The sequence below is a fragment of the Malus domestica genome, chromosome 02, assembly GCF_042453785.1.
Source record: "Malus domestica chromosome 02, GDT2T_hap1".
In the NCBI taxonomy this organism is placed as follows: domain Eukaryota; kingdom Viridiplantae; phylum Streptophyta; class Magnoliopsida; order Rosales; family Rosaceae; genus Malus; species Malus domestica.
This window is the reverse complement of record NC_091662.1, coordinates 2,131,530-2,154,901: the sequence shown is the minus strand read 5'-3', so window position 1 is coordinate 2,154,901 and position 23,372 is coordinate 2,131,530. Positions and strand designations below refer to the sequence as shown.

General features: G+C 40.6%; 4 protein-coding genes across 7 annotated transcripts; 2 read left to right on the top strand and 2 right to left on the bottom strand.

Annotated features, from left to right (window-relative positions):
- The first annotated feature begins 4,440 nt into the window (after positions 1-4,440).
- LOC103447953 (uncharacterized) lies at positions 4,441-12,375 on the top strand. 2 transcript variants are annotated; one of them, XM_008387180.4, is made up of 19 exons: positions 4,441-5,529; positions 5,724-6,201; positions 6,643-6,730; positions 6,836-7,017; positions 7,198-7,334; positions 7,676-7,742; positions 7,943-8,117; positions 8,242-8,350; positions 8,438-8,513; positions 8,606-8,788; positions 8,877-9,037; positions 9,168-9,273; positions 9,610-9,814; positions 9,924-10,210; positions 10,391-10,512; positions 10,860-11,004; positions 11,103-11,195; positions 11,329-11,402; positions 11,667-12,375. In XM_008387180.4, exons 1-19 carry the CDS (start codon positions 4,532-4,534, stop codon positions 12,019-12,021), a joined length of 4,041 nt encoding a protein of 1,346 aa, XP_008385402.2. In that variant the 5' UTR covers positions 4,441-4,531; the 3' UTR covers positions 12,022-12,375. The 2 variants fall into 2 exon arrangements, with proteins under 2 accessions (XP_008385402.2, XP_028964972.1); XM_029109139.2 differs by having other exon boundaries at positions 10,388-10,512.
- Positions 12,376-12,496: 121 nt separating this feature from the next.
- Positions 12,497-15,551, bottom strand: LOC103447940 (actin-related protein 6-like). Of its 2 annotated transcripts, none has more exons than XM_008387167.4 (8): positions 14,753-15,551; positions 14,239-14,452; positions 14,086-14,149; positions 13,673-13,757; positions 13,533-13,583; positions 13,374-13,436; positions 13,128-13,276; positions 12,497-13,003 (listed from the first exon to the last, which is right to left on the bottom strand). In XM_008387167.4, exons 1-7 carry the CDS (start codon positions 15,427-15,429, stop codon positions 13,150-13,152), a joined length of 1,281 nt encoding a protein of 426 aa, XP_008385389.2. In that variant the 5' UTR covers positions 15,430-15,551; the 3' UTR covers positions 12,497-13,003; positions 13,128-13,149. The 2 variants fall into 2 exon arrangements, with proteins under 2 accessions (XP_008385389.2, XP_008385392.2); XM_008387170.4 differs by having other exon boundaries at positions 12,497-13,006; positions 14,753-15,516.
- A 686-nt stretch (positions 15,552-16,237) lies between these two features.
- LOC103426585 (putative clathrin assembly protein At2g25430) lies at positions 16,238-18,579 on the bottom strand. Its single transcript, XM_008364675.4, has one exon. It carries the CDS (start codon positions 18,304-18,306, stop codon positions 16,450-16,452), a length of 1,857 nt encoding a protein of 618 aa, XP_008362897.2. The 5' UTR covers positions 18,307-18,579; the 3' UTR covers positions 16,238-16,449.
- A 695-nt stretch (positions 18,580-19,274) lies between these two features.
- Positions 19,275-22,819, top strand: LOC103426584 (BRAP2 RING ZnF UBP domain-containing protein 1-like). 2 transcript variants are annotated; one of them, XR_003776538.2, is made up of 11 exons: positions 19,275-19,688; positions 20,049-20,157; positions 20,259-20,373; positions 20,499-20,596; positions 21,120-21,226; positions 21,383-21,635; positions 21,716-21,769; positions 21,917-22,090; positions 22,200-22,264; positions 22,346-22,400; positions 22,498-22,819. XR_003776538.2 is itself a non-coding variant. In XM_008364674.4 (11 exons), the coding sequence occupies exons 1-11, from the start codon at positions 19,372-19,374 to the stop codon at positions 22,654-22,656; spliced, it is 1,476 nt and encodes a 491-aa protein (XP_008362896.2). In that variant the 5' UTR covers positions 19,276-19,371; the 3' UTR covers positions 22,657-22,819. The 2 variants fall into 2 exon arrangements, 1 of the variants encoding a protein (XP_008362896.2); XM_008364674.4 differs by having other exon boundaries at positions 19,276-19,688; positions 21,917-22,060.
- The last annotated feature ends 553 nt before the right edge of the window (positions 22,820-23,372 follow it).

The following is a 23,372-nucleotide window of genomic DNA, read 5'->3' as shown; positions in this document are numbered from 1 at the left end:
CATATCATTCAGCACTAGGCCCAGCATGGTCAGACACAAACTCGAAGGGAAAATTGACACCCTATCTTTAACCTTGTGGTAGCAAGGAGAAATGGACATCATGATTAAGAGATTTGTCACATAACATGGCTTTTTCCCCTTCTCAAATCTCAATGTGGATGTGCAAATAGTTGCACTAATCATCATCGTCCAGAATCTCGAATGTAAAGATAAATACTAGTTTTTAGATTCCATAAGCTTTATGACACCTTTTTTTTGTTAAAAAAAAAGTTAGGGGAAGGCTATTCTATTCAAGAGTCAGGACATACTACAAGTTTCTTTGAAGACTTACAGTCTTACAAAGGCATGTTAGCCCCTTTTTTACTTTTACAGACCACCCACCAAAAGGAATTGATGTCAGCTAGACTTTACTCTAGCAAAAAGAACAATCGTTACCAATTCAATTAACCCCTTTTTGACGAATATGAATTACTCTTTTAATGGACTAGAGATTACAAGTAACTTAAAATTTAATTGTATAGTTGGAGAAGATTTTGGGTGGTTTCCGATCATGTGGTGTCTATCATAAAAACATAAGGCTATATTTGGGTCTCATCCAACCTAAACAACGGCCATGTCCTGTGTAAAGAGTTGGTCTCCCTTTGAGGGAAGAGCGAGAGACGTAGTCCTGTAACCAAAATACAATTCTCATGACACCGTCGTATAACAAAAGCTTGCCACCTATTCAAAAAGTGGAAATGAGATAAACAAAAACTCAATCCAAGGTAGGCACAACACAGTTTTTAAAATGCTAATAAGTCGGTAATGTGTAGGTACTAAGGTATCGTTTGGTATGCAGATGGGACGAGACAGAACGAAGAGAGAGAGCAAAGATGCCCTCGGATGGAAACAAGGAGGAAGAAGAAGACGGAGATGTTATAATTTTGTGTTCCGCGGATGTGGAACGAGTCGTTCCAAGAGGGGTGAGGTCGAAAGAAAATTCACTCAAAACTCGTCCCATGGAACAGCACGTTCCACCCATTTTAGGCTCACCAAACGTGGGACGGAACGCCTAGTCTCACTTTGTTCCGTCCCGTCCCACGTACCAAATGGTACCTAAATGACAATGGCGGTGCCACTACGATAATGTCTTAATTACGAGACATAATCTAATCTCTATCCAGGCACGAAAATTTCCCTCGGAGTTGAGTTCACCTGTGCCCGGCATGACGGGTACATGGAAGTATTGACATGCACTACCATTATGTGGATGATGTATCCAAGGGCAGCTAATTAGACTGTCATAGTGGGTGCATCCACCCTTTTTTGAGTACGATCATAAATTTATATTTATGAATACCTGCAGAAATATGAAAGCATCTTGGAACTAAATACTCCTCACCCACCATTTTAATGGAACTCATAAATCAAGGGAATAATTTATATATATGTGCAGTTACATAGTACAAAGCAAAGTGGATTATTTAGTATGTTCCGGTGTATTTTGTATACTGAAGTTTTAGGTTGTTAGATTTTTAGTTAGGGATTATCTAACGGCCAAAAGTGAAGAAAGTTGAGGTTTCGCCATAAGACCAATTAGCAATATGTGAAGTAGCTTAACTACTTATAAGCATACGCAGGGTTCTTTTTTTCTCCCCATGTGGGATTGATACTCTTAGCATGCCCTCTTACTTGTAGCGAATTTTCAAGCCTAGCATGTGGACAACACAAATCGGGTGACAAGAAGCACGTGTGGTAGTTGAGCTTCACACGCAGGTAAAACCTACTCTTATACCATGAAAAAAGTTAGGGTTCCACCGTAAAATCAATCGGTAACATGAGTGGTCTAGTGAACATTGCCATGAAACCACACTTACAAAGCTATCATGTGTTGTCCTCTTATGAAAATGGCTGTACACTCTAAATACCTTTACAAAGCAAAAGGACCTCTCAAAGCAAAGGTGGGTGGTTGTAGTAGACCATGAGGCTTGGAACCCTTCTGCTTCTGCCGTATATATCCAGCTCTCCAATTTCTGAGCAGTCCCAATTGCCAACTAACTTTCAAGTACAACTACACATGTTTCTTTTCGTATTAGTTTTTTTGGCTGGTTGCCTTTCTCTAGAGCTTATATTGCATGATAGGTCTACACCTGACCATTGTTTCGTAATACCGACAGCTTATCGAAACAATATCAAGAGTGTGGATAGTTAGCCCTTAATTTCGTAAAGAACGTACATCATGATGCATAGATATTACGAGTACCATTACCTAGAATAAATCAACATTTCAAAGTTTGGATTTATGACTTAGTACTAATCACATTGAAACTGTCTCTGACTTAACCACTTCCAAAATCCAGCAAGCCTGGAGTTCTATCAAGTTTTCAACGTGGGACTTACATTCATCTCAATTTAAAAAAATAAACTTGAACAAGGTTGTTCAACCACATTATTTATAGGACATTATTCTCACTCACAAAAGCACATAACTCGTGTTTTAGTTTCATCCAACTCTGTTCTAATCTTATTCATTATAAGAGGAATCCATATCCTCGATGGAACCTTTTTGTGAGGATTCTTGAGATTCGTTAATCATATCCGTTTATTATACATCGTGCGGTCAGAAATCATTTTAAATATTTTTATTTAAAATTAAATACAAATAGTACTTGACAAAAACTGACCGCACGATAAACGATGAACATACACGATTTACAGATCCCTAGAATCCTCACCAAAAGAATCCGAAGATGATCCCATTGGTTAAAAGAGTTGTACTTGTGACAACCTTCTCAAAATAATTAGTTAAATACAATACCATTCGACTCTATATTCATTGTTAAAGTTATCCTAATCGTACAACCCGGAATAGGATCCTCTCCGTATTCTCTTTGTGAGGATCTAGATGATCAATCAATTGTGTTCGTTTATCGTGTATCGTGCGGTTATAAATCATTTAAAATTTTTAATTTAAAATTGAATATAAATAGTACCTAACGAAAACCGGTCGCACAATATATAATAAAAGGACACAATTAATTAATATCTGGATCCCCACAAAGAAGATCGAATACTTGTCCGTACAACCCTGCCAAAATGATTAGTGAAATGTCAGGACCACAATGTTGTTAAACCTTAATTTAATCTTTGTCATGCAGGTGAAAAGGAAAGCTTCCAAACATTTCATTGTTTCTTTTGTGTTTGTTTTTATGTACCAAACGTATTCAAAATTTCAACATTGTATTTTAATTTTGCCATGGCCCACAGAGAAAGTTATAGTCTGAATTGGTCGCCATAAATGTTGATTCAATGGAATTCCTCGCTTTCAAGAATTGACGGACCGAGAAATTTTGAATAGTTCAAAGTGAGGGAGAGAGATCTGAACCTTAATTTATGTGACGTGGACGAATAGCTAATGGGGGTTGTAGAATTTAAAATAAATGATCCGAATCTTCGAATCATTCCTCTCCAGACACATAAATTCAAAGAAAATATCAATTCGATTCAATGAACATTGTTTTCATCTCCTTTTCAACAGAAACAGGCCCATTGGATTATTGAATCATATTCAATTGGACCATTGTTATGGATTAGACCCTTAACTCCGACGACTCTCTTCTGCATCACCATGCCATCAAGCCCAATGTTTGGAGAAATTCTGTCCGGATGAATCACATCACTCGTACGATCAAAACATAAAACTTATCTAAGCGCATTCCTTGCGGTCCGCCCTATCAACCCCTCTCTTAGTCTAACTCGCTAAATCTTTGGTCGGATAACCATACCAAAAACTTCCTCCATCGTTGGGAAAGTAAGCGCATATTATTTCATTATTCAACTCGAAGTGTAATGCTTGAGGCTGAATAGAACAAGGTCGTTTATTTGTGAGAATGCTTGAACATAAACAAAGAGTGTATTTTTGCTCACCACCATTTAGTGTAGTATATGCTCACCACCCTATTTATCACCGTTAGATGAATTTGAATTTAAAGATTTGTGCTTATCCACTACACGAATTTCAAAATTCAAACTTATCTAACGTTGAGCAAAAATGCTCCCATAAACAAATATTATACAATTTATACTATTCCAAATTTTAACTAGCATTAATTAAATTACAGTAATAAAGTAAATAAAAAAATTATTATCGGCACTCTGAGTATGCATTCTTCATAAATATATTTTTTAAATATAAAAATTTAAAGTGTCAATAATAATTTTTTAAATAAATACATTTTATAAAAAACTTAATAAAAGAGAAAACTACTTTAAGAAATGAAGAAGAATTAAAAGGAAACCTTACGTTAACTATAATTTTAACAAATAATATGTAGACGATGCTTTACCGCACTTACAGAAAACATTATGTCTATAGAACAGATTCAATCCCATTTTTTTCTCTAAACAATTAATTATTTAATTTACTATTTACAAATATTTATATATATAAAATAAAGATGAAAACACCGAACGTTGTTCTCGCTGTGTGTCCGAAATGTCGATATGCTTGAAGTCGCAGCGGTAGACGAAGAAAGTCGGACACAACGCAACAATGTCGAGCGCTAGAGCTTCGACGGCGTCCACAGTCCAGGACTGTTGGGACAGCATGCTGCCGGGCCCGCCCAGCCGCAACAACTTCGGATCCGCCGACCTCAGCCTCTCCGGCCTCCTCGCATTCCCCTCCGGCAGCTCCATCTCCGTCCTCGACGCCCGCTCAATGCAGCTCGTTGTCAGCATCCCTATGCCACCTCCCACCCAATCCTCCTCCACGTCATCGTCTCTCTCGCCTTTCGTCACCTCCGTCCGCTGGACCCCGCTCCCTCTCCGCCGCGACCTCCTCTCCACCGAGCCTTCCAGCTCCCACCTCCTCCTCGCCGCCGGCGATCGCCAGGGCCGCATCGCCCTCCTCGACCTCCGCCTCAAGTCTCCCGTCCTCTGGTTCGATACCGACTCCTCCCCCTCCAAACTCCCCATCCAGGACCTCGCGTGGGTCCAGGCCCGACCCGACTCCTACCTCCTCGCCTCCATCTCCGGATTCTCCTCCCTCTCCCTCTACAACAGCTCCACCGGCCGATGCTTCTGGAAATACGACGCGGCGCCCGAAATTCTCTCCTGCATCCGCCGTGACCCCTTCGATTCGCGCCATTTCTGTGTCGTCGGGCTCAAAGGATTCCTGCTCTCTGTCACCGTGTTAGGCGAGACGGAATCCGATGTCGTCATCAAGGAGCTTCAGATTCGGACCGACTCCACCGAGTTGCTGAAGCTGGAGAGGGACTTGACCGGTGGAGTCTCCGGGAACTCGTCGTCGGCCTCGGCGGCATTCCCGATCTACGCCGTGAGGTTCGCATTCTCGCCACAGTGGCGGCACATTCTTTTCGTCTCGTTCCCGAGGGAGCTGGTGGTGTTCGATTTGCAGTATGAGACGCCGCTTTTCTCTGCCACATTGCCTCGCGGCTGCGGCAAGTTTCTCGATGTGCTCCCGGATCCGAATCACGAGTTCCTCTACTGCGCTCATCTTGACGGGAAGCTCAGTACTTGGCGCCGAAAAGAGTGAGTCTTTTGAAATTCGATTGATTGTAGCCTTTTCAATTTCCATTGATCAAATGTAGGATGTAGAATGTGAAATTGTATTGGAATCTATATCATTTGAACCATTTTCGGGCAAAGTTTAAGAAGTGTTTAGATCGAAAAACCGAAATGTAGTAATGTATTATACTTATTATGCATATTGTATATATGCGCAGAGGAGAGCAGGTACACATAATGTGTTCAATGGAAGAGCTGATGCCTTCAATTGGCACATCTGTCCCTTCTCCTTCGTTGCTTGCTCTCGTCATCTCCCAATCAGATTCGACCCTCCAGAATGTCAGCAAGATTTACTCTGATGATGTACCTCATTCTCCTTTCCCTGATTTGGATTTCGATAATCCTTTTGATTTCTGTGATGAACCTCTTCTTGTTTCTAAAACGCATTTGATCTCAATTTCTGATGATGGAAAAATATGGAACTGGCTCTTGACTGCCGAAGGGCTTGAAGATAATCGAAAGGATGACACAAACTTGGGTATTAGTGAACTGCCAGTTCCTGGGACAAATACAAACATTATAGTTTCTTCTACCGGAGGACTTGACATGGAAGCCGGTAAACAAATAGAAAAGATCAGTGGTGATAGAAACCGACCTTCAAATTCTATTGTCAGCCATACGGACTTATCACTAAAGGTTCATTTGTAGTTTCTTCCAACTTTTATTTTTTCATGGTTAATGGCTTTCACTGGATGGTTTTCTAGCTGGAGAATATAGTATAGCTTGAATAATGGATGTGACTTGGATCAATAGATGTAATTCCCACTCCCCGTCTTATTAAATATATCTATGTATTAATTGGTACGCAACTTTGTTTAGATAACCCAAAACGACACACATTAGATAACCCAAAACGACACACACGCCCACCCGTACATGCACACAGGCGATATAACATATGTTTTTTATGGTTGCATATAGTTCAGAACACAGCTGGTTTTGTTTTGTGTACTTTCTGTCATATCTACCCGTAAATTCAGTTCATTCAAAATGACATACAAGTTTGCAACCAATCCCCGATATTGCAGATTTGAAATTACATGCCTGCATGCTTACAAAGCCAACTTACTGATGCAGATTAGCTTAGTTGGACAGCTTCAGCTTCTTTCTTCAGCAGTAACTATGCTAGCTGTACCTTCACCTTCTTCAACAGCTACTTTGGGCCGTTAGTTAATCTTGTCACTAATCTACTGTATATGTTGATTTTATATTTTTAGTTAGCATCATTTCGGAGAAATTATGATACCATGTAAATTTATTATGTATGAAGGTGGGGGGAACTATCCTGTTGTAGCTGTTCCATTGGTTGCTTTGGGAACTCAAAGTGGGACAGTTGACGTTGTTGATGTTTCTGCCAATGCTGTCGCTGCAAGTTTTTCTGTTCATACTGGTACTGTTAGGGGATTACGATGGCTTGGAAATTCTAGACTGGTTTCATTTTCATACAGTCAGGTACATTGCGATGAATTCAAACATCACATTAATTGTTTGATGCATCTACTACTTAGTGCTTTTATGCTCAGCATTATCCTTGATTGGTATTTTTTTTCCCTTTTTTTCTATTTATAAATAATTATCAATGTGTGTTGATCATTATATGTAGCATGACTCTTTTTTTTTATATATATTTAGGTGAGTGAAAAATCTGGAGGTTTCATCAACAGGCTCATTGTGACCTGTGCTAGAAGTGGCCTAAATAGACAATTCCGGGTTTTGCAAAAGCCTGAACGTGCACCCATAAGAGCATTAAGAGCCTCATCCTCTGGGAGGTTGACTTCAGACCCAGATTCTTGTCTTTATTTATGGTTATTAGTTAAGTCCTCTATATTCTGTTCTGTGTCATGTTTTTGGTTTTATCAAATTTTAATGATACTTAGCTGAAAAGAAACTAGAAGTGTTCACTTTTGACTATACTTCGTCATCTATTTTAGATATTAAATAAAATATTTTTTGCTTGTTGGCTCAATACGGTAAATTGGACTATTTTGATCAGATGTCTCTAACTTAGTTCTTTTTTCTTCCCCCTACTTTCATACATCAGTTGTTATTCTTCATAGCTTCCTGAGCCACACAATGTAACATTTTGCTTATGCTTTTGACAAAATGGCAGGTACCTTCTTATTTTGCTTCGTGATGCACCAGTAGAGGTTTGGGCAATGACAAAGAGTCCTATTATGGTAAGTTTGCTATTTTCTTTGGTTATTTGACATTCCAACTTGACGTATTTTCCAGAAAATGATTGTTTCAACTATATTAAACAGAACCCTCACAATTTTCAAAGTTCAAACTACTACGAAAACACGCCTTTTCTTATTTTATGCATTTCACAACTTTTCGCAGTGGAGAGGTTAAGATTTTGATTCTGTATCTCATGTAGCTTAGATCATTGGCTCTTCCATTTACGGTTTTGGAATGGACCCTCCCAGCAGTCCCCCGACCTGCTCAAAATGGACCTGCTAAGCAATCATCATCATCATCATCATCCCCCAAAGATCACACATATGTGGCATCAGACGGGACATCCTCTCCAACAAAGGCATCATCTGATTCCAGTGAGCTTATTTACTTGATAACTTCTATAATATGTATACTGGCTTTTGGTCTATATGAGTTACTTCTGTATTATTGGATTGTTTAATTAAACAAAAATAAAGTTTCTCCTTCCCTGAAATGCAGAGAGCTCAGATGGATCTCAAGATGACACTTCTGAAAGCTTTGCATTTGCACTAGCAAATGGTGCTCTTGGTGTTTTTGAGGTTCATGGGAGAAGAATCCGTGACTTCAGGTGTATTTCTACTTTGTACCCTTGTACGAACTATTATTTCATATCAATAAGTTTTTCTCATTGTGGTTCTTTATTGCTTGTTTCTAGACCGAAATGGCCTTCTTCTTCATTTGTCTCATCGGATGGACTAATTACTGCCATGGCCTACCGGTTGCCTCATGTAGTATGTATCAAAAAATTTGTATTCTTTTCATCCAATTGGTATTTTATATCAGATTCTCAATCATTTCAATATTTTCTGTAAATTATTTTCAGGTTATGGGGGACAGATCAGGAAATATTCGCTGGTGGGATGTAACTACTGGACATTCTTCTTCGTTTAACACTCATAGAGAAGGTATCCGGAGAATTAAATTCTCACCTGTTGTGCCTGGAGACCGCAGTAGGGGGCGCGTTGCTGTACTATTCTATGACAATACATTTTCAGTATTTGACCTTGTAAGTATAAAAGAAATATTTATATGGTTTATCTAGATGACCTTTCTTATCATTTTTCCATAACTCTCTACATGTTTTCTAATTGCAGGATTCTCCGGACCCATTAGCCAATTCTCTTTTACAGCCTCAATTTCCTGGAACCCTTGTGTTGGAACTTGATTGGTTGCCTTTGCGGACTGACAAAACTGATCCACTGTTATTGTGCATAGCTGGAGCTGATAGTAGCTTTCGCCTTGTTGAGATTAATATGTATGTTACAAACTTTGTTGAGGAATTTCGTTATATCTCAGGTTATTTAAGTATTGGGGAGGGGGGGAATGCGGATGGCCTGTATGGGCGTCGTCAGTTCTGTACTTTTAACAATGTTACTCTTGTGCAGAATTGACAAAAAACTTGGTTATACCCACCAGCCCAGATCTATAAAAGAGAGGTTCCGTCCTATGCCTCTATGCTCTCCTATACTGCTTCCAACACCACATGCCCTGGTAACAATGATTTTTAATTTCCATTTTCCTTATATTTTATTTCATGATAGCAATATCTTATCTATTCCAGTTCTGTTGATTATTAGTCAATTGTGCCCTTTGACAACTGGAGTTTTATGTTCGTTCATATATGCTAATCTGCAACCTTATGGCCCTAGTTCTTGTTAGAAGAGAGTTCCTAACCAAATTGTATACTGAAAATAGCAGAATCTACTGGAAAAGTTGACAGTGGTTCTGAATCAATAACCACATAGCCTGCTTTATGTTTTATTGTTAACAGAAGATAGTAGAGATTCAGTTTTGACCAACTGGAATTTATTGATTTCTTTGTTACAGGCATTAAGAGTGATCTTACAATTGGGTGTCGAGCCCTCTTGGTTTAATACTTGCAGTACGACTTTAGATAAGAGGCCTCACAAAATTCCAGGAACTCCCAAGTCCAATGAGGATCTTCGAAGTTACATGATCAATTTACCACCTGTTGGTGACCCTGTGGTACCAGAATTGCTGCTTAAAGTCTTAGAACCTTATCGTAAAGAAGGTGGGTCCTCTGTCTTTCTTGTGATGTTTCTACTCATGCAGAGCTATATCTAGGTATCGTACTATTTTGTGTTCTTTTCTCTTATATTATAAATGTTATATTTCCCCAGGCTGCATACTGGATGATGAGAGGGCAAAATTATATGCAATGGTGGTCAACAAAGGTTTTTCTGTGAGATTTGCTTTTGCTGCTGCAATTTTTGGTGAATCCTCAGAAGCTCTTTTCTGGCTACAACTGCCTCGTGCTCTTAACCATTTGATGAATAAGATGGTAAACAAGTCTCCACAAAAAACCCCTGCGTCAGCACCCGTTCCAGAGATTGATGATGCATCTATGCTGAGTAGGATAACATCAAAAGGAAAGTCAGTGTCTGGAACGGAAAAGAAAGATGAAATGGTAAGCCACATTTCTGGATGATATTATTCTCAAGTTTTTGTACAAGTTTTTAAGCTAGATCGCTACGTTACCTCACATCTCTCCTATATCTTGTGCTCATCAATTCTAACTATTATGTGATTTTTTCCTCCATATAAGCTTTGAACATCTCTGTAATTTATCGACTTCTATGGTTAGCAGAATCAAGGTCAGCTCAGGTTATTGGCTTTTGAGCAAGAGGATTTGTGGGCAAATGCCAGTGAACGTATTCCTTGGCATGAGAAGTTGGAGGGAGAAGATGCTATTCAGAATCGTGTACATGAGTGAGTATTCAATATCATTCTTATTTCTTAGAAGAACTGCCAAACTAACTGCTAGAGTATGTTTAAGTAAGAGTTGATACTGGCTGGTTTAGTTGCTATTGGGTAAATATTTAATTGCTTGGTAGAACTCCATATGTTTGAAAGCATATAAGCATATGTGCATTAGAAAATATACAGGAAATCTAATTTTTTCCAAGTTCCATCCTTCCTGTCATCTTCGTCTCTGGCAACATGCCAAATACCCAAATTGCTCAGTTACTTGTACATGTAAAACTTTAGGCTTCAAAAAGAAAGCAAAATTTCCATTTCGGAGGTTTTTTATTTACTTTATGTTCTTGATGATATAGGCTTGTCTCCGTTGGCAACTTAGAAGCTGCGGTTAGTTTATTGCTTTCCACTCCTCCTGAGAGCAATTACTTCTCTGCAAATGCTTTACGCGCTGTTGCTCTTTCTTCTGCCGTGTCAAAGTCTCTCCTTGAACTTGCCGTCAAGGTGTGTAGTTTGGATCAACTCATGACATCAAATGCATGTTATGGCTGGAATAAAGTCGTTTAAGTGTCTCAGGATTTTCGATACTTTTATATTATTAGGTTGTTGCGGCCAACATGGTCAGGACTGACAGGTCGTTCTCTGGTACTCATCTTCTTTGTGCTGTTGGAAGGTATCAGGAAGCGTGTTCTCAGGTTAGGTTCTGCTTTACACAAATTTACTGTAAACCCAGTTATATAAGTTGTGAGATTTCTTTTGATATCATGCACTAAAAAATGGTTTACGCGATGTTTTTATGTACTATTTACTATGTCATCTGTTATGCAGCTACAAGATGCTGGGTGCTGGACAGATGCTGCGACTTTAGCTGCTACGCATTTAAAAGGATCCGACTATGCAAGGTTATTTGCTTTCTTTTAAAAGTTTCGGAGGCCTCCTTTGTCATCTCCAGTTTCATCTGTATACTTTAATTGATTAGCTTGCTATTTTTCGCCTTCCCGGTATATTTCTTTTGATATCACAAATCCATAATGTGTCTTCACTTTATGTAAACTCATTGGTCATCCCCATCTTTGCGGCTTACCTTTTGGCTAAATTACACGGTTACTAGTCCCCAGTTTTTCGTTGTTATGGTAGCTGAGCTGTGCGTATTAATGTTCTTCCAGGGTGTTGCTAAGATGGGCTTCGCACGTCCTTCGCGCTGAACACAACATATGGAGGGCCCTCATTTTGTATGTTGCAGCTGGTGCACTACAAGAGGCATTGGCAGCACTTCGTGAGGCCCAACAACCTGACACGGCCGCTATGTTCATCCTTGCTTGTCGAGAAGTTCATGCCAACTTCATCTCTGATTTAGGCAACTGCGACGATGAATCCAGTTCTTTGATCAAGGACAAGCTGCTCTACTTGCCTGGGTTAGGCCCCGAGAGCGAAGACGTTATGGCAGTCGGCGAATATTACGGGCAATACCAAAGGAAACTGGTGCATCTATGCATGGACTCGCAACCATTCGCTGAATGAAAGGATCGGCCCTAGTCACTTGGTTACAATCCAGTCCTTTAACTCGTCCATATTTTACATTTGCATACGGTTCGACGTAGGTTAAATTGGAAGCAGGTTGAAGAAATCCCTTGTATTGTATGATGCTCTTACGGGATTCAGGACACGAAAAATCGATATCTTGGGATAGTAATCGACTGGGAGAGGAGTATATCGTATATTACTCGAAAATGTTGTAAACGTAGAAAAATTATCAGACAAATCTCGAAATTTTTGTGGTCGAAAATGTATGTAACGCCGTTATTTCTTCGTTTCGAAAAGAGATAGAATGCTATACTATTTGGAATTTTACTATTAAATCATTCTTTTTCAAGATGCTGAGGGGCGGGAGCTCGTATGGAATACGCTAATATGTCATCGATAGTGCCATTCAAACACCTAATTCTACCTTCTACACGTTTGTTAATTTTTTGTCATATCTTCAATTCATTCAATCTGACAGTTGAAAATGCTTTGAATTGCTTGAATCGTGGGTGTGCTTTAATACGATATGTTTTTCACCTTGATTTGGACCGCAAAGCTGAGATCAAATACGACTTTGATTTACAAGACACCGGAATGCAGCTTCTGACGGCCAACGAGTCGCCGTCTCCCGCACACTTCCTCTGATACGCAAATCCAGGCCACAACAATAATCGGTTCTCTGGATAGTGTAGGCAGGCTTCCGTGGCAAGGGGGTCGAACCTCAAATCTTCCAGCTCGATTTCTACCAACAAAGACGTCAGGAAAAAAAGTTTGTGTTAGTTGCGAGCGTGCCACTGCTAGTACTTGAAGCTGCGAAGCCTGCTTCTGCTTCCTTTTCTTCAGCGGTGACTGGTACTTGAAGCCGCGAAGCCTTCTTCTACTTCCTTTTCTTCAGCAGTGACTGGTGAATGGTGACAACAAAAAGTGACAGGCGCACACTTAGCTGCATTTTCCCTTGTGGACTATCTGCTTGCCAAAGCTGCTGTCCAGAAAATTTAAAACGGATGGTGATAGTTCAACTCCATCGCTAATAATCTTCTCAACCAAACAGAACGACAAGGTAAATTACAGTGAAAGGTGATGATGGTCTTCAGATAGCATACCCTTCAAGATTCAATGCACTCGTTAAAGGAATCTCCTGCGACATCGAGCAGAACCAAGCTCCTCATACTCAGCCTTAGTGACACACACTGCTTCAAAATCCGGGCTTGATGCTAAAATAGATCCTCCCCTCCAAACGCTTAGTATGGGGCTGGAGAAACATGAAATTTTTTAATAAAACGTCAAGTGGTATCTTTTTTTTTTTTTTAAGTCGAAAAAATGCAAGTAGGTATAAGGAGAAACGTTACTCTTCTTGAGGAGTTATCTTCACTGGATAGTCATCAGGAACAAGCGGCCGCAGCTCCCTCTCTCTGCAAAATATCAATAAAAACTTAAAAGTCCGAAAGAATGTTTTCGTATGAATTTTGATCTTGTATATTTAAATGGAAAAGTGACCATTGCCGTACAGTCTATCAGCTAGTCGAGGAAATAGAGTGCTTCCACCTGTTAAGAGAATGCTGCCAACACAACTCAGACAAGTTAGTAAGTATCGAAAACGAATTCTTTTCTATTTTCCTCAAGAAAAATGCAGAGCTTGAAAGGTCACTTTTCATAAAGTACAGGCTGTAGATGTGGTGGGCAGGAGGTGACAGATCGAACAATACACTCTGCTAGTCCAGCCTGATTCATTCCTGCGAAAACAGGCCCAAGTTAGCACTTCCCTTCGCACTAAGCATATAGTTCCGAACGGACTGAGTAAAGATCAACACTGACTATCCCCATATTACTATACCACACGCCATCACTTTGTATTGAAACACCTAAAGAACATATTTCCAATGCTATGCTCTACAAATATCAACAATTTGCGAAAGCTGACCGGTAGTAATAAGCGCCAACCAACATGAGCCCGAAGAGGAGATTATAATGTTGATTCAGTAACACATAATACAACATATATGCATAAAAAAGTAAACAAAAACCCCAAATTGAAACAAGAAACAAGAATGCAAAACAAACCCAGATCAGCAGGATGGAAGATCATCTCTGGCACTAGGAACCTTTCATTTGTCAGGTCAAATTCCTACAAGAAAACCACCAAACCACACTCAAAACTAGTAAACAAACAAAGCAGTTGTTCAATTCATTCAAACACACGAGAGGAAATTTTACAGTCTTGCTCAAATCAATCTTCTTTCGATCCGCCAACTTGTATGTAACCTCCATCTGATCCAAATCCATCTTCTCCACATCTTTAAGTTTGTCACCATCTCTCAAAGCCAAGTATCTCTTCGCCTCCTCTGGGTTCTTAACAAACCCCTTTGTGTGCGTAATGCCGTCAGGCAACACATAAGTGCACCTGAAAAGATTGTCCTTCCCATGTTTCCTAAACACCCATTTCAAAACAACAAAAACCCTGTCAAGATTTCAGTTAAACGGACCAGCGGCCGACTACTAATAACACCGATACTATCCATTATGGGTCGAATCACTCATTACCACCCACTAGCACAGCAAGGGCGGAATTTTATCACAAAAGGCCTCGATGTCATTAAGGGTATAATCACTCACTCATTACATATTGTTCAATTTTTCGACATGAGATTCTTGCATCTTCAACAAACCCACAACCAAAATCAAATTAAATTCAGAAATCCTAACAAAAAAATTAAGAAAAGCTACGTACTTTGCAATCTGGAGGTCACGATCAACGTCCATGGAAACAAGGCAGAGCTTCTCCTTAACATCGTCGATGAGAAACGTTTCGTCCATGACATTGACGGAGCGGTAAGAGACGAGCTCCTTGAGGTAATTGGTCAATGCCTTGCCGCCCAAATCGATCCGCTTGGCTGCGTAGTTGATGGTGAAGTTCTGGAAGACGGGGGCGGCGTGCGTGAAGGAGAAGCCGCAGTCGACGACGAGGCTGTACTGCGCCTTGATTTGGCGGCGGCTGGCCTCGCAAAGGTGGGCGAGGGAGGGGGAGTTCGCGACGTAGAGCGCCGAGAAGTTGAAGTCCTCGAAGACGAGCTCGTCGGTGGCGCGTTGGATGGAGGGGAGGGCGAAGAGGGGCTCCGTCAGGAGGAGGTAGGATTGAGCCGGGTTGACCCGAAGGAGGGAGGAGAAGAGGTTAGCCCAGATCTCGCGCTGGAGGTCCGGGTTTATTAGGTAGCCGCGGTCGATTGGGCGGCGGACGGCGGCGGAGGTGAGGTCCATGGGCTCGGTGGGGGAGGGGTGGACCCATTTCTTGGAGGATATCGGGCGGTACACACAGTTGGGTATAATGGCCGAGGGGTCGCGCTCGCCGCCGAGGCCGGCTTTGATTAGGCCGCCGCCGTTGTCCAAAACGACGACGTTTTGATGCATGTTCAGGTGGAGGGAGGTTGAGCCCTGGAGTGATTTGGCGCGAGGTTGAGGTTTTGGTGAACGTCTGTGACCCGCTTGGGTTTAAGGAATTTTGTAATGTATCGTAGCAGACATTTTTTTATATTTATTTTCTTTAAAAATCCATAAATATAAACCGCTAACCGATTTTAATACTAATTTACACTAAAAACAACAAAAAGTTTAAAATTCATGACGCAGGGAGTTCAAAACACTCCTAAGTGCAAAAACAAAAAGAAAAACTAATGAAAATAACTTGAAAATTTTAAGTTTTAACGATAAAGACAAAATAAATGGTAAAATGAATAGTATTAAGTTTGATTTTTTAGTGTAAAAATGTGATTTTTCGTTAAAGTAAACAGTACCGTAGATTTTTCGTTAAAACTTCTATTTTTTTATGGTTCACAAAAAACTGTGAGCTATATGATCATGAATTGTGATCTATTTTTTGAAGTTTTGGAAAAAACATCTAAACCCTCGTTTTCATGCAATTTTTGCTACACCTTGAGCTTTTAAATTAGGGTATTGCTATCCACACATGTTTTTTTCTCACACATACCTCTGAATTTTCAACCATCGGATGAAATTAGTTAAAGACGATGAAAGGCCAAAAATTGCCAAGAATGTGCGAGAAATAAAAATCAGTGTGTAGCGCACTATCCTTAAATTATAGTTGGTCAAAATATCTCTAAACGTTCTACATAAACTTTAAGCTTATGGAGCAATAAATATGCCTAAAGTGATAAAATTGTAGCGTATCAGACACGATATCTCAAGCCAATTATACACATTTGAAAACCCAAATTTGCTCTCAATATATAATCCCAAACCTTTTTATGTTATCACTGCATACAATGCATGTAAGTCCAGAAATAAGCACAATGGCAAGGAACCTTAAAAAGATGTAACATCTTCCAAAAGAAAGTACCATGAGAAGGTATCTGCAGCATTAAGCTTTATCCAAAAACTGTAAATTGCTCAGGGGAGGAAAGGCATCCAATGTCAATAGGGCGCAAAGTAGTACCCTCCCGGCTGAGGCATCATCGGTTGAGGAGCACCGCCATAGTAGCCGCCAGAAATCTTAGCCAAACCCAACTGCCCTTGCATCCCATCTCTTCCATATTGCTGCCAAAGCAGTTGTTCCTGTGAAAGCAAATGCTGCTTCCTCTCCATGTCTGCCATCTGCACATATGACGGAGGAGGCACTAAGAGGGAGGCGGCAAACGGGTCCTGCTGCCCCACTGCGTGGACAGTCCCATCCGGGGCAGGCAGAGCCAGCACTGGCATAGCAGACTTGCCTGCCCCCGGCATTGCCACACTACTCGCACTCCCACCACTCAATTGCGAGGTGCTCACATGGTGCTTCACAGCGCCTTGATCATACATGCCACTCAATAACAATGAATCAAAACCACCAGCCAAATCAGCCTTCTGTTTTGACAGATTACTGGCCGTCTCCACCAATGCCAATTCCCAGTCTGCTTTACCACTCTCAGCGGCCGGTGTCTGCCAAGCCGAAGTCATTTCAGGCTCTCCATTTGAAGGGAATGTTTCCCAGGCCCCATTTGTATTAGTAGCAGTAGGAGCCGCAGAGAACAAAGCCAAAGCGAATTTGTTTCCTTGCTCATCAGCTGTGATTCCATCATCCCTCAAATTCACCAAATCCTCTGTCACAGGCTGATGCTGCAAAGGCTTAGGCAGGACTTCAGATGGCAGGGGAGGAGAAGCAGTGTAAATCTCCGGTGGAGGAAGAGCCTTCACCTCATAATTCACATCCTGCTTCACCTCCTCGTCAACCTGAACATTCTCCTCCCTGTTTCTCTCAGGACTCTTTGGCCTCATTGTCTTCCCCTTCAAGAAACCCTCAAGCGACTTCAAAAGCTTATCAGTTATTCTCTGCACCTCCGGGAACTCAGACGAACGAGCAATTCCCATATCCTTACACCAACCATAAAAACCCACAAGCTCATCAATCATCTTTGCCCCATTGACATAAGAATCGAAAGCCTTAGCGCAATCCGCATAATCCATCTCAGTAAACCTATCCAGCACCACCCCCAATGCCTCACATATCTCAACATACAGCCTAAAACTCTCCTTCACAACCTCGTATAGCGTAACGATCACCAACCTACTACTCTTTGCAGCACCCGCCGGCCTGCAACCCAAAATCCGATTAAGAACCCTCAGCAAATCATTCAGCCGCACCAACACCCTCTCCGGCCGCATTTCCCTCACCGGTGTACTATCCTTACTCTCTCTTCTCTTCTCTCTCTCCAATGCGTGATCACTCTGATAATTTTCGTACTCAAATTCCCTCCTTTCCTCTCGATTCGCTCTCTCCCTCTCCTGATCGAATCCACTACTGCCCTCCCTGCCTCTCGATTTCCTCTCATAAACCTCAAACTCCACCTTCTCCTCAAGATACATGGCATAAAACCTCACAAACCCGGCATGATCCCAAGAACCCGAATGCGCCTCGTCACGAAAAGCCGACAAATTCAGAAACCGCACTCCTTTCCGACTGGCAGACACAATCTCCTCCGCAAACGAAGGGTGCCCATCAACCAAAACCCTATGAACAAGCATAAGGGCCTTGAGAGCCACAATCCAATCGTGGGTTTTGCTCAAACGCCTCGACACAGTCGCCACCGCCGCCGTGACGTATCCGCGCGAGTGGGCGGTCAGATTTATGATCTCCCTTATGTACTTTTCATCAGCCGGGTCCTCGTCGTGGGTGGTGGCCTTAACCACCAGAACTTCGAGGTCCGGCGCTATGTTTCCGGCCACTTTGGCCAGGCTAATGCTTGTCTGATCCTTCACCGCCCCAATCGCCTTGCGAATTGTGCTCGGCGCCATTGATGAACTCGATTGAATCCAAGAAACAACAAGAAATGGGGTTTATCAGTAACTTTACCTCTGCTCTGTTCAGGGCTGCGGAGGAGCCGATCGAGAGTGTAGAAGATGAAAGGAGAGATCTTTTGACTTGGGTCTCCGCCGTAGACGGTGGAGATTGAGTCCGTACGGCCGGAATCGCTCAATGGAGCTGTGCTGCGAAAGCAGAGAGCGATCGGGATAGTATCTGTTGCACTCTTCGCTTTTCTTCGAAAAGCGCGTAATCTTAAGGACTAAACCCTTCACTTAATTACGGGGTTTAAATATCAGACGATTAGACGGCACTTGACGGATTGTCGACTTTTTCTTCGACGTTGAATATTCAATGCGGTGGATTTGTCTTATGTGAATGTAACGGACTCTAACGACGGAAGAAACCCTTTTTTTTGTCTAACGCAAACTTTCTTACAACACAATCGTTCGATAAATATTTATCACGTCACTTGTTTAATAAATATTTATCAATAAGATGTTTTCGTATTATGAGTATTAGAAGATGGTTGGTATGTTACTATTTTATTTTAAATGATATTTCTCATTGGCCAATTTCATTTTAGTCATCTTTTTTTTTTTGGACGGAATTCCACTTTCAGTACGAGGGATGGATCATAGTGCCAAATTTATGCAAAATGCGACGCTACTTTGTTTTGCATCAAATCACAAATTTATACAAATCTCGTGGTTGACGAATTCGATACTAAATTAGGTTGCACATTATGTGGTTTAGCCGAACTCTCCCTTCCCTCTTATCCTTTTAGTGTAAAAATATCGATGTGCTAAAAAAAATATGTAGAGTATTGCTAGTAATATCAGTTTAACTTCTTAATAATAACTCGGAAAATCCAGAAAAAATAATAATAAATAATTTGTAAAAGAGAATTTCTAAAAATAATAAAATAAAATAAAACTCACAAAAGGAAAAAACCGCCTCTTCCCGCGAATATCAGCAGCTTGTTAATCTTGGTCCCATTTTCTCTATTATTTCTTCCCCCAACTGAGTCGACTCGGTCAGCCCACAACCCCCATCCCATGTTCATCCTCCGAGTTCACTCAGTGGACACCAACCACCCTCTCAGCCTCGAAGACGCCGACTTCACCGCCGTCACAACTTCCAAGACCACCGCTGCGGCTGAATCTGACCCTAAAACCACCCCCACACCCAAATTCAGCGAGCGAAGAGGAATCGCCCATTTGTTTCGAAAAATCAGACAGTCGTCGCTGCCGTGCCACGCCTCTCGCTCCCCCATCCTCTTCGTCGTTGCCGTTCCCAACTACCTCTCCTTCGACGACTTCATCCGCTTCTGCGGTTCCCGCATCGACCATGTCCTCGAACTCGTATTCATCAGGTACAATGGTTGAGGAAATTTTGAATCTTTCGATTTGGGGTTGTGGGTTTGGTTGCTTGATCAAAACCCTGAATTGGGTTTCTAGAGAAATTGAGGAAAATGCGAACTTGGGTTTTGTTTCCAAAATAATGTGGATAGTGTTTTTGCTTCAATTAATTCACAAGCTTGCATTGATAATTTAAATAAATTTAAATAAATTGCAAAAGAAAATGAAGAGCTGTAATTTGAGCTAAAAATCTAAAGGATCAATACTTTGGACTGAAAGGAAATGTTTGCTTGAAATTTACGTTTCATTATGTTGTGTTTTTGTTTCATTAGTCACCGAAAGAGTCTGAGTTAGTGTTTGTTTCATTGGATTAGGAACGATGGAATGGAAGACAGGTACAGTGTTTTGATTGAATGTAAGAATCGGGACACGGCTGGTGAATTTTATAGCACTTTTAATGGGAGGAAGTATTCGCCTGGAGAGGTAATGAGCCTTTCGTTATGTCTGTTCAACTTCGTGCGTGGTTTATTATCGTATACACAGTGATCTATGTCTGCCCATTCCTTTGGTTTGATATTTTGCAGGCTGAGTTGTGCCATATCCTGTTTCTGCAATCTGTGGACTACACAGAATCAGAAGAAATAGCTGGCATTCCAGAGAATGAATTTACTGAGTTACCCACTTGCCCAGTTTGCCTTGGTGAGTCGCCATTTTCTATGGTGTGCTGGGAGCTTCTTTTTTCTTTTTCTTTTTTTTCCCCAAAAGTTAGAGCAGTTATACCCAATATTTATACTAACCTGGTTTAACTTTTGTTTGAATGTTAGAGAGATTGGATGCAGACACAAGTGGAATAGCGAGTACACTTTGTGATCATTCGTTTCAATGTCCCTGCATTTCAAAATGGACTTATTTGTCTTGTCAGGTGAGTTGTTGTTCTTTGTTCCAAAATTTCCTTTACGTGTTTAAGTTTGTTAGAGATCTTGGTTGAGAGCATTGGTGACTGCAGTAGTAATATTTGTTGTTCCTCGTATATGCTGCTATTCTTTTAGTAGTTGATCTTCAAGATTTTGCAGATTGTTGACCACCTGGTGGTTACCTAAAGGTCTTGTTGGGAGGTTACAGGGTCAGCTTTGTTACCATCCCACTCAAAGTAGCCCTTTTTTTGGGATACTTTTCAGAGTTTTTGAAATCCCTTGGTTCATGTCCCAGCTTGTTGTACTGTGGTAGGGATAACACAAGAAGAATCAACTGTAACCTCCTTTTGGGTAGAAAAATGGATAACAGTCTTCGTTAAAAGAAAGAAAAAGGTGTTTAGTTATTTCAAATTTCCTCTGTGCAGCAGTGATGGTCTTGGGTTTATGAACTTCAGTTTCAATTGCCATTGGCTTCTTCATAACTTTGATATGGTTAAGGATGGCTGCTGATTTGATATTCTGTGTCACCAGGTTTGCCGACTATGTCAGCAGCAGGATGAAAAACCAGCTTGCTCTGTCTGTGGAATATCAGTGAATCCCTGGATTTGTATAATATGTGGTTTTGTAGGATGTGGAAGGTAAAACTGATGTATCGTTCTTTCTTCTTTGGTTACTTCTGTCTCCAAAGCAAGAAAGCAATATAGCTCATGTATTACTTGATGAACTATGACGTTGTCTTGATTAAGTTTATCATGCACAGAAAGTTATTGATGATTTTTTTTTCTTCGAAACAGATATACTGAAGGCCATGCTGTTAAGCACTGGAAGGATACGCAACATTGCTATTCTCTTGAGTTGGACAGGCAGCAGATCTGGGATTATGTTGGTGATGCTTATGTTCACCGCCTGAACCAATCAAAAGTTGATGGAAAAATAATAAATTTTACAGATTCTCATTGTATGTCACTGGAAGAGGCTTTTGACGGTTGTGAATGTAGTGCTGATTCTGGAATTAGTGGAGCCCTCTATAGTAGCAAAGTTGACACTGTATGTACTCTAGCTAGCACCATCTGTAATTTTTCGTTCTCTTATTCACATAGCTGACTTTAGATGTTGTGCTAAAACAGATTGTAGATGAGTATAACCGACTTGTTGCCAGTCAGCTTGAGAATCAAAGACAAGTAAGGCTGTCGCGAAACCCCACTGAACCCCTTCTTTGTGTTCTTACTTTTCCCTCTACCTAATATGGCTGTTGATCTCGTTACAATCCTTTTTATTTCCAATCATTTTCTTTAATCTTTTCCTCTGTTTTGTTTCTTTAAATTCAGTATTATGAATCTCTACTTATGGAGGCCAAAAGCAAAAAGAAAAGTACAATTTCAGAAGCGGTGGAGAAGGCTGTAAATTCCAAGATGCAGGATTTACAAGCGAAACTGGAGAAATGTCTTGAGGAAAGAAATGCCGTTGCAGATGTGAGTTTGTAAATGTCGTCCTCTTGAATGGTACTTTTGGTCTGGGTTTCGGCATAGGTATTGTTTTATCGAGTGAAATCACATTTTTTTCTGACAGTCTTTTATTTTTGTTGTGCTTGCTTTTGGGTTTGTTGCTTAGATCAACCGCAGTCTCATCAAGGACCAAGAAACTTGGCGCAGAAAGTTGAAGGAAATCGATGAGAGGTACATATTAGTTTGTGATTATAACTGGCAGTGAATTCTTCCGTTTTGGTATCTTCCATTTGAAACTCCGTGTTCTTTTAGGGAAGCTGCATCGCTGAGGTTAAGAGAGGAAAAGATAGTCGATTTGGAAGAACAGGTACTGCAATTCCAAGTTTGTGCTAGTTTTCAAGTGTTCAGAAGTAGTGCCGGGTTCTTAACAAGTTCTTAACAAGTTTAAACGATGGTTACCGCAGATTAGAGATCTTACGGTCTATATTCGTGCCCAAAAAACACTTGATGACATGAAGGGCTCGGACAGCATAAAAGGCGGAACAGTATTGCCTGTACCTTCAAAGCAATCTTCTCCTGCCAACTCCAGAAGACAGACCAAATCTGGCCGGAGACGGAACTAGAAGATAGCGATCGACAAGTCGTGTATAGTAGTTGAATGCATGTTGAATCATGTAGCGATTTCAGCTGAAATTTTTGTTAACTAATTTTGTTCTAATTGTAAACTGTGAATTGTCATGGAGTGCATATTTGGAGAACTAACAATAATTAAGGACTCGTTCTGAACTTAGCAGTTCTTTTAAAGGGACTGAACACGTTTTTGGTGAATTGATTTTGAGTTGCAAAACCAATTTAAATGCTTTTTGGAAGAAGTATCTGTTCTTTTTGCAAAAACCACCAGATATGTTCTTCTTACAAGAAACGCTTAAAAATGCTTCTAGAATCCAATTGGATTTTTACCAACGATTGGTTTAAAAGTATTTTCATCAAAAACATTTTTAATCACTTTAAAAATACTTTAATATAAGAAACATGTTTTTGGCTAATAAAAGCACTTTCTGAAGAAGCATTTGCCTGAAGCTTCTTTAAGAAAGAGTAATTCCAGGTGATTTCAGCGTCTTTATACTTTATAGTAAAACCGCTTGTAATAAAGTGCTTATGAGCAAAAGTTCTGAAAGAGACCTGTCACAAACGGGTCAATGTAGTAAGAAAGGATCCTCTCCGGATCCCTTCATCCTAATCCACCAAGTTTGAAAATCCGAATCATTAAAATTTGATCCAACGGTTACAAACAGAGGCTCACTTTAAAAGTTATAATAACTTTAACCGTTTGATCAAA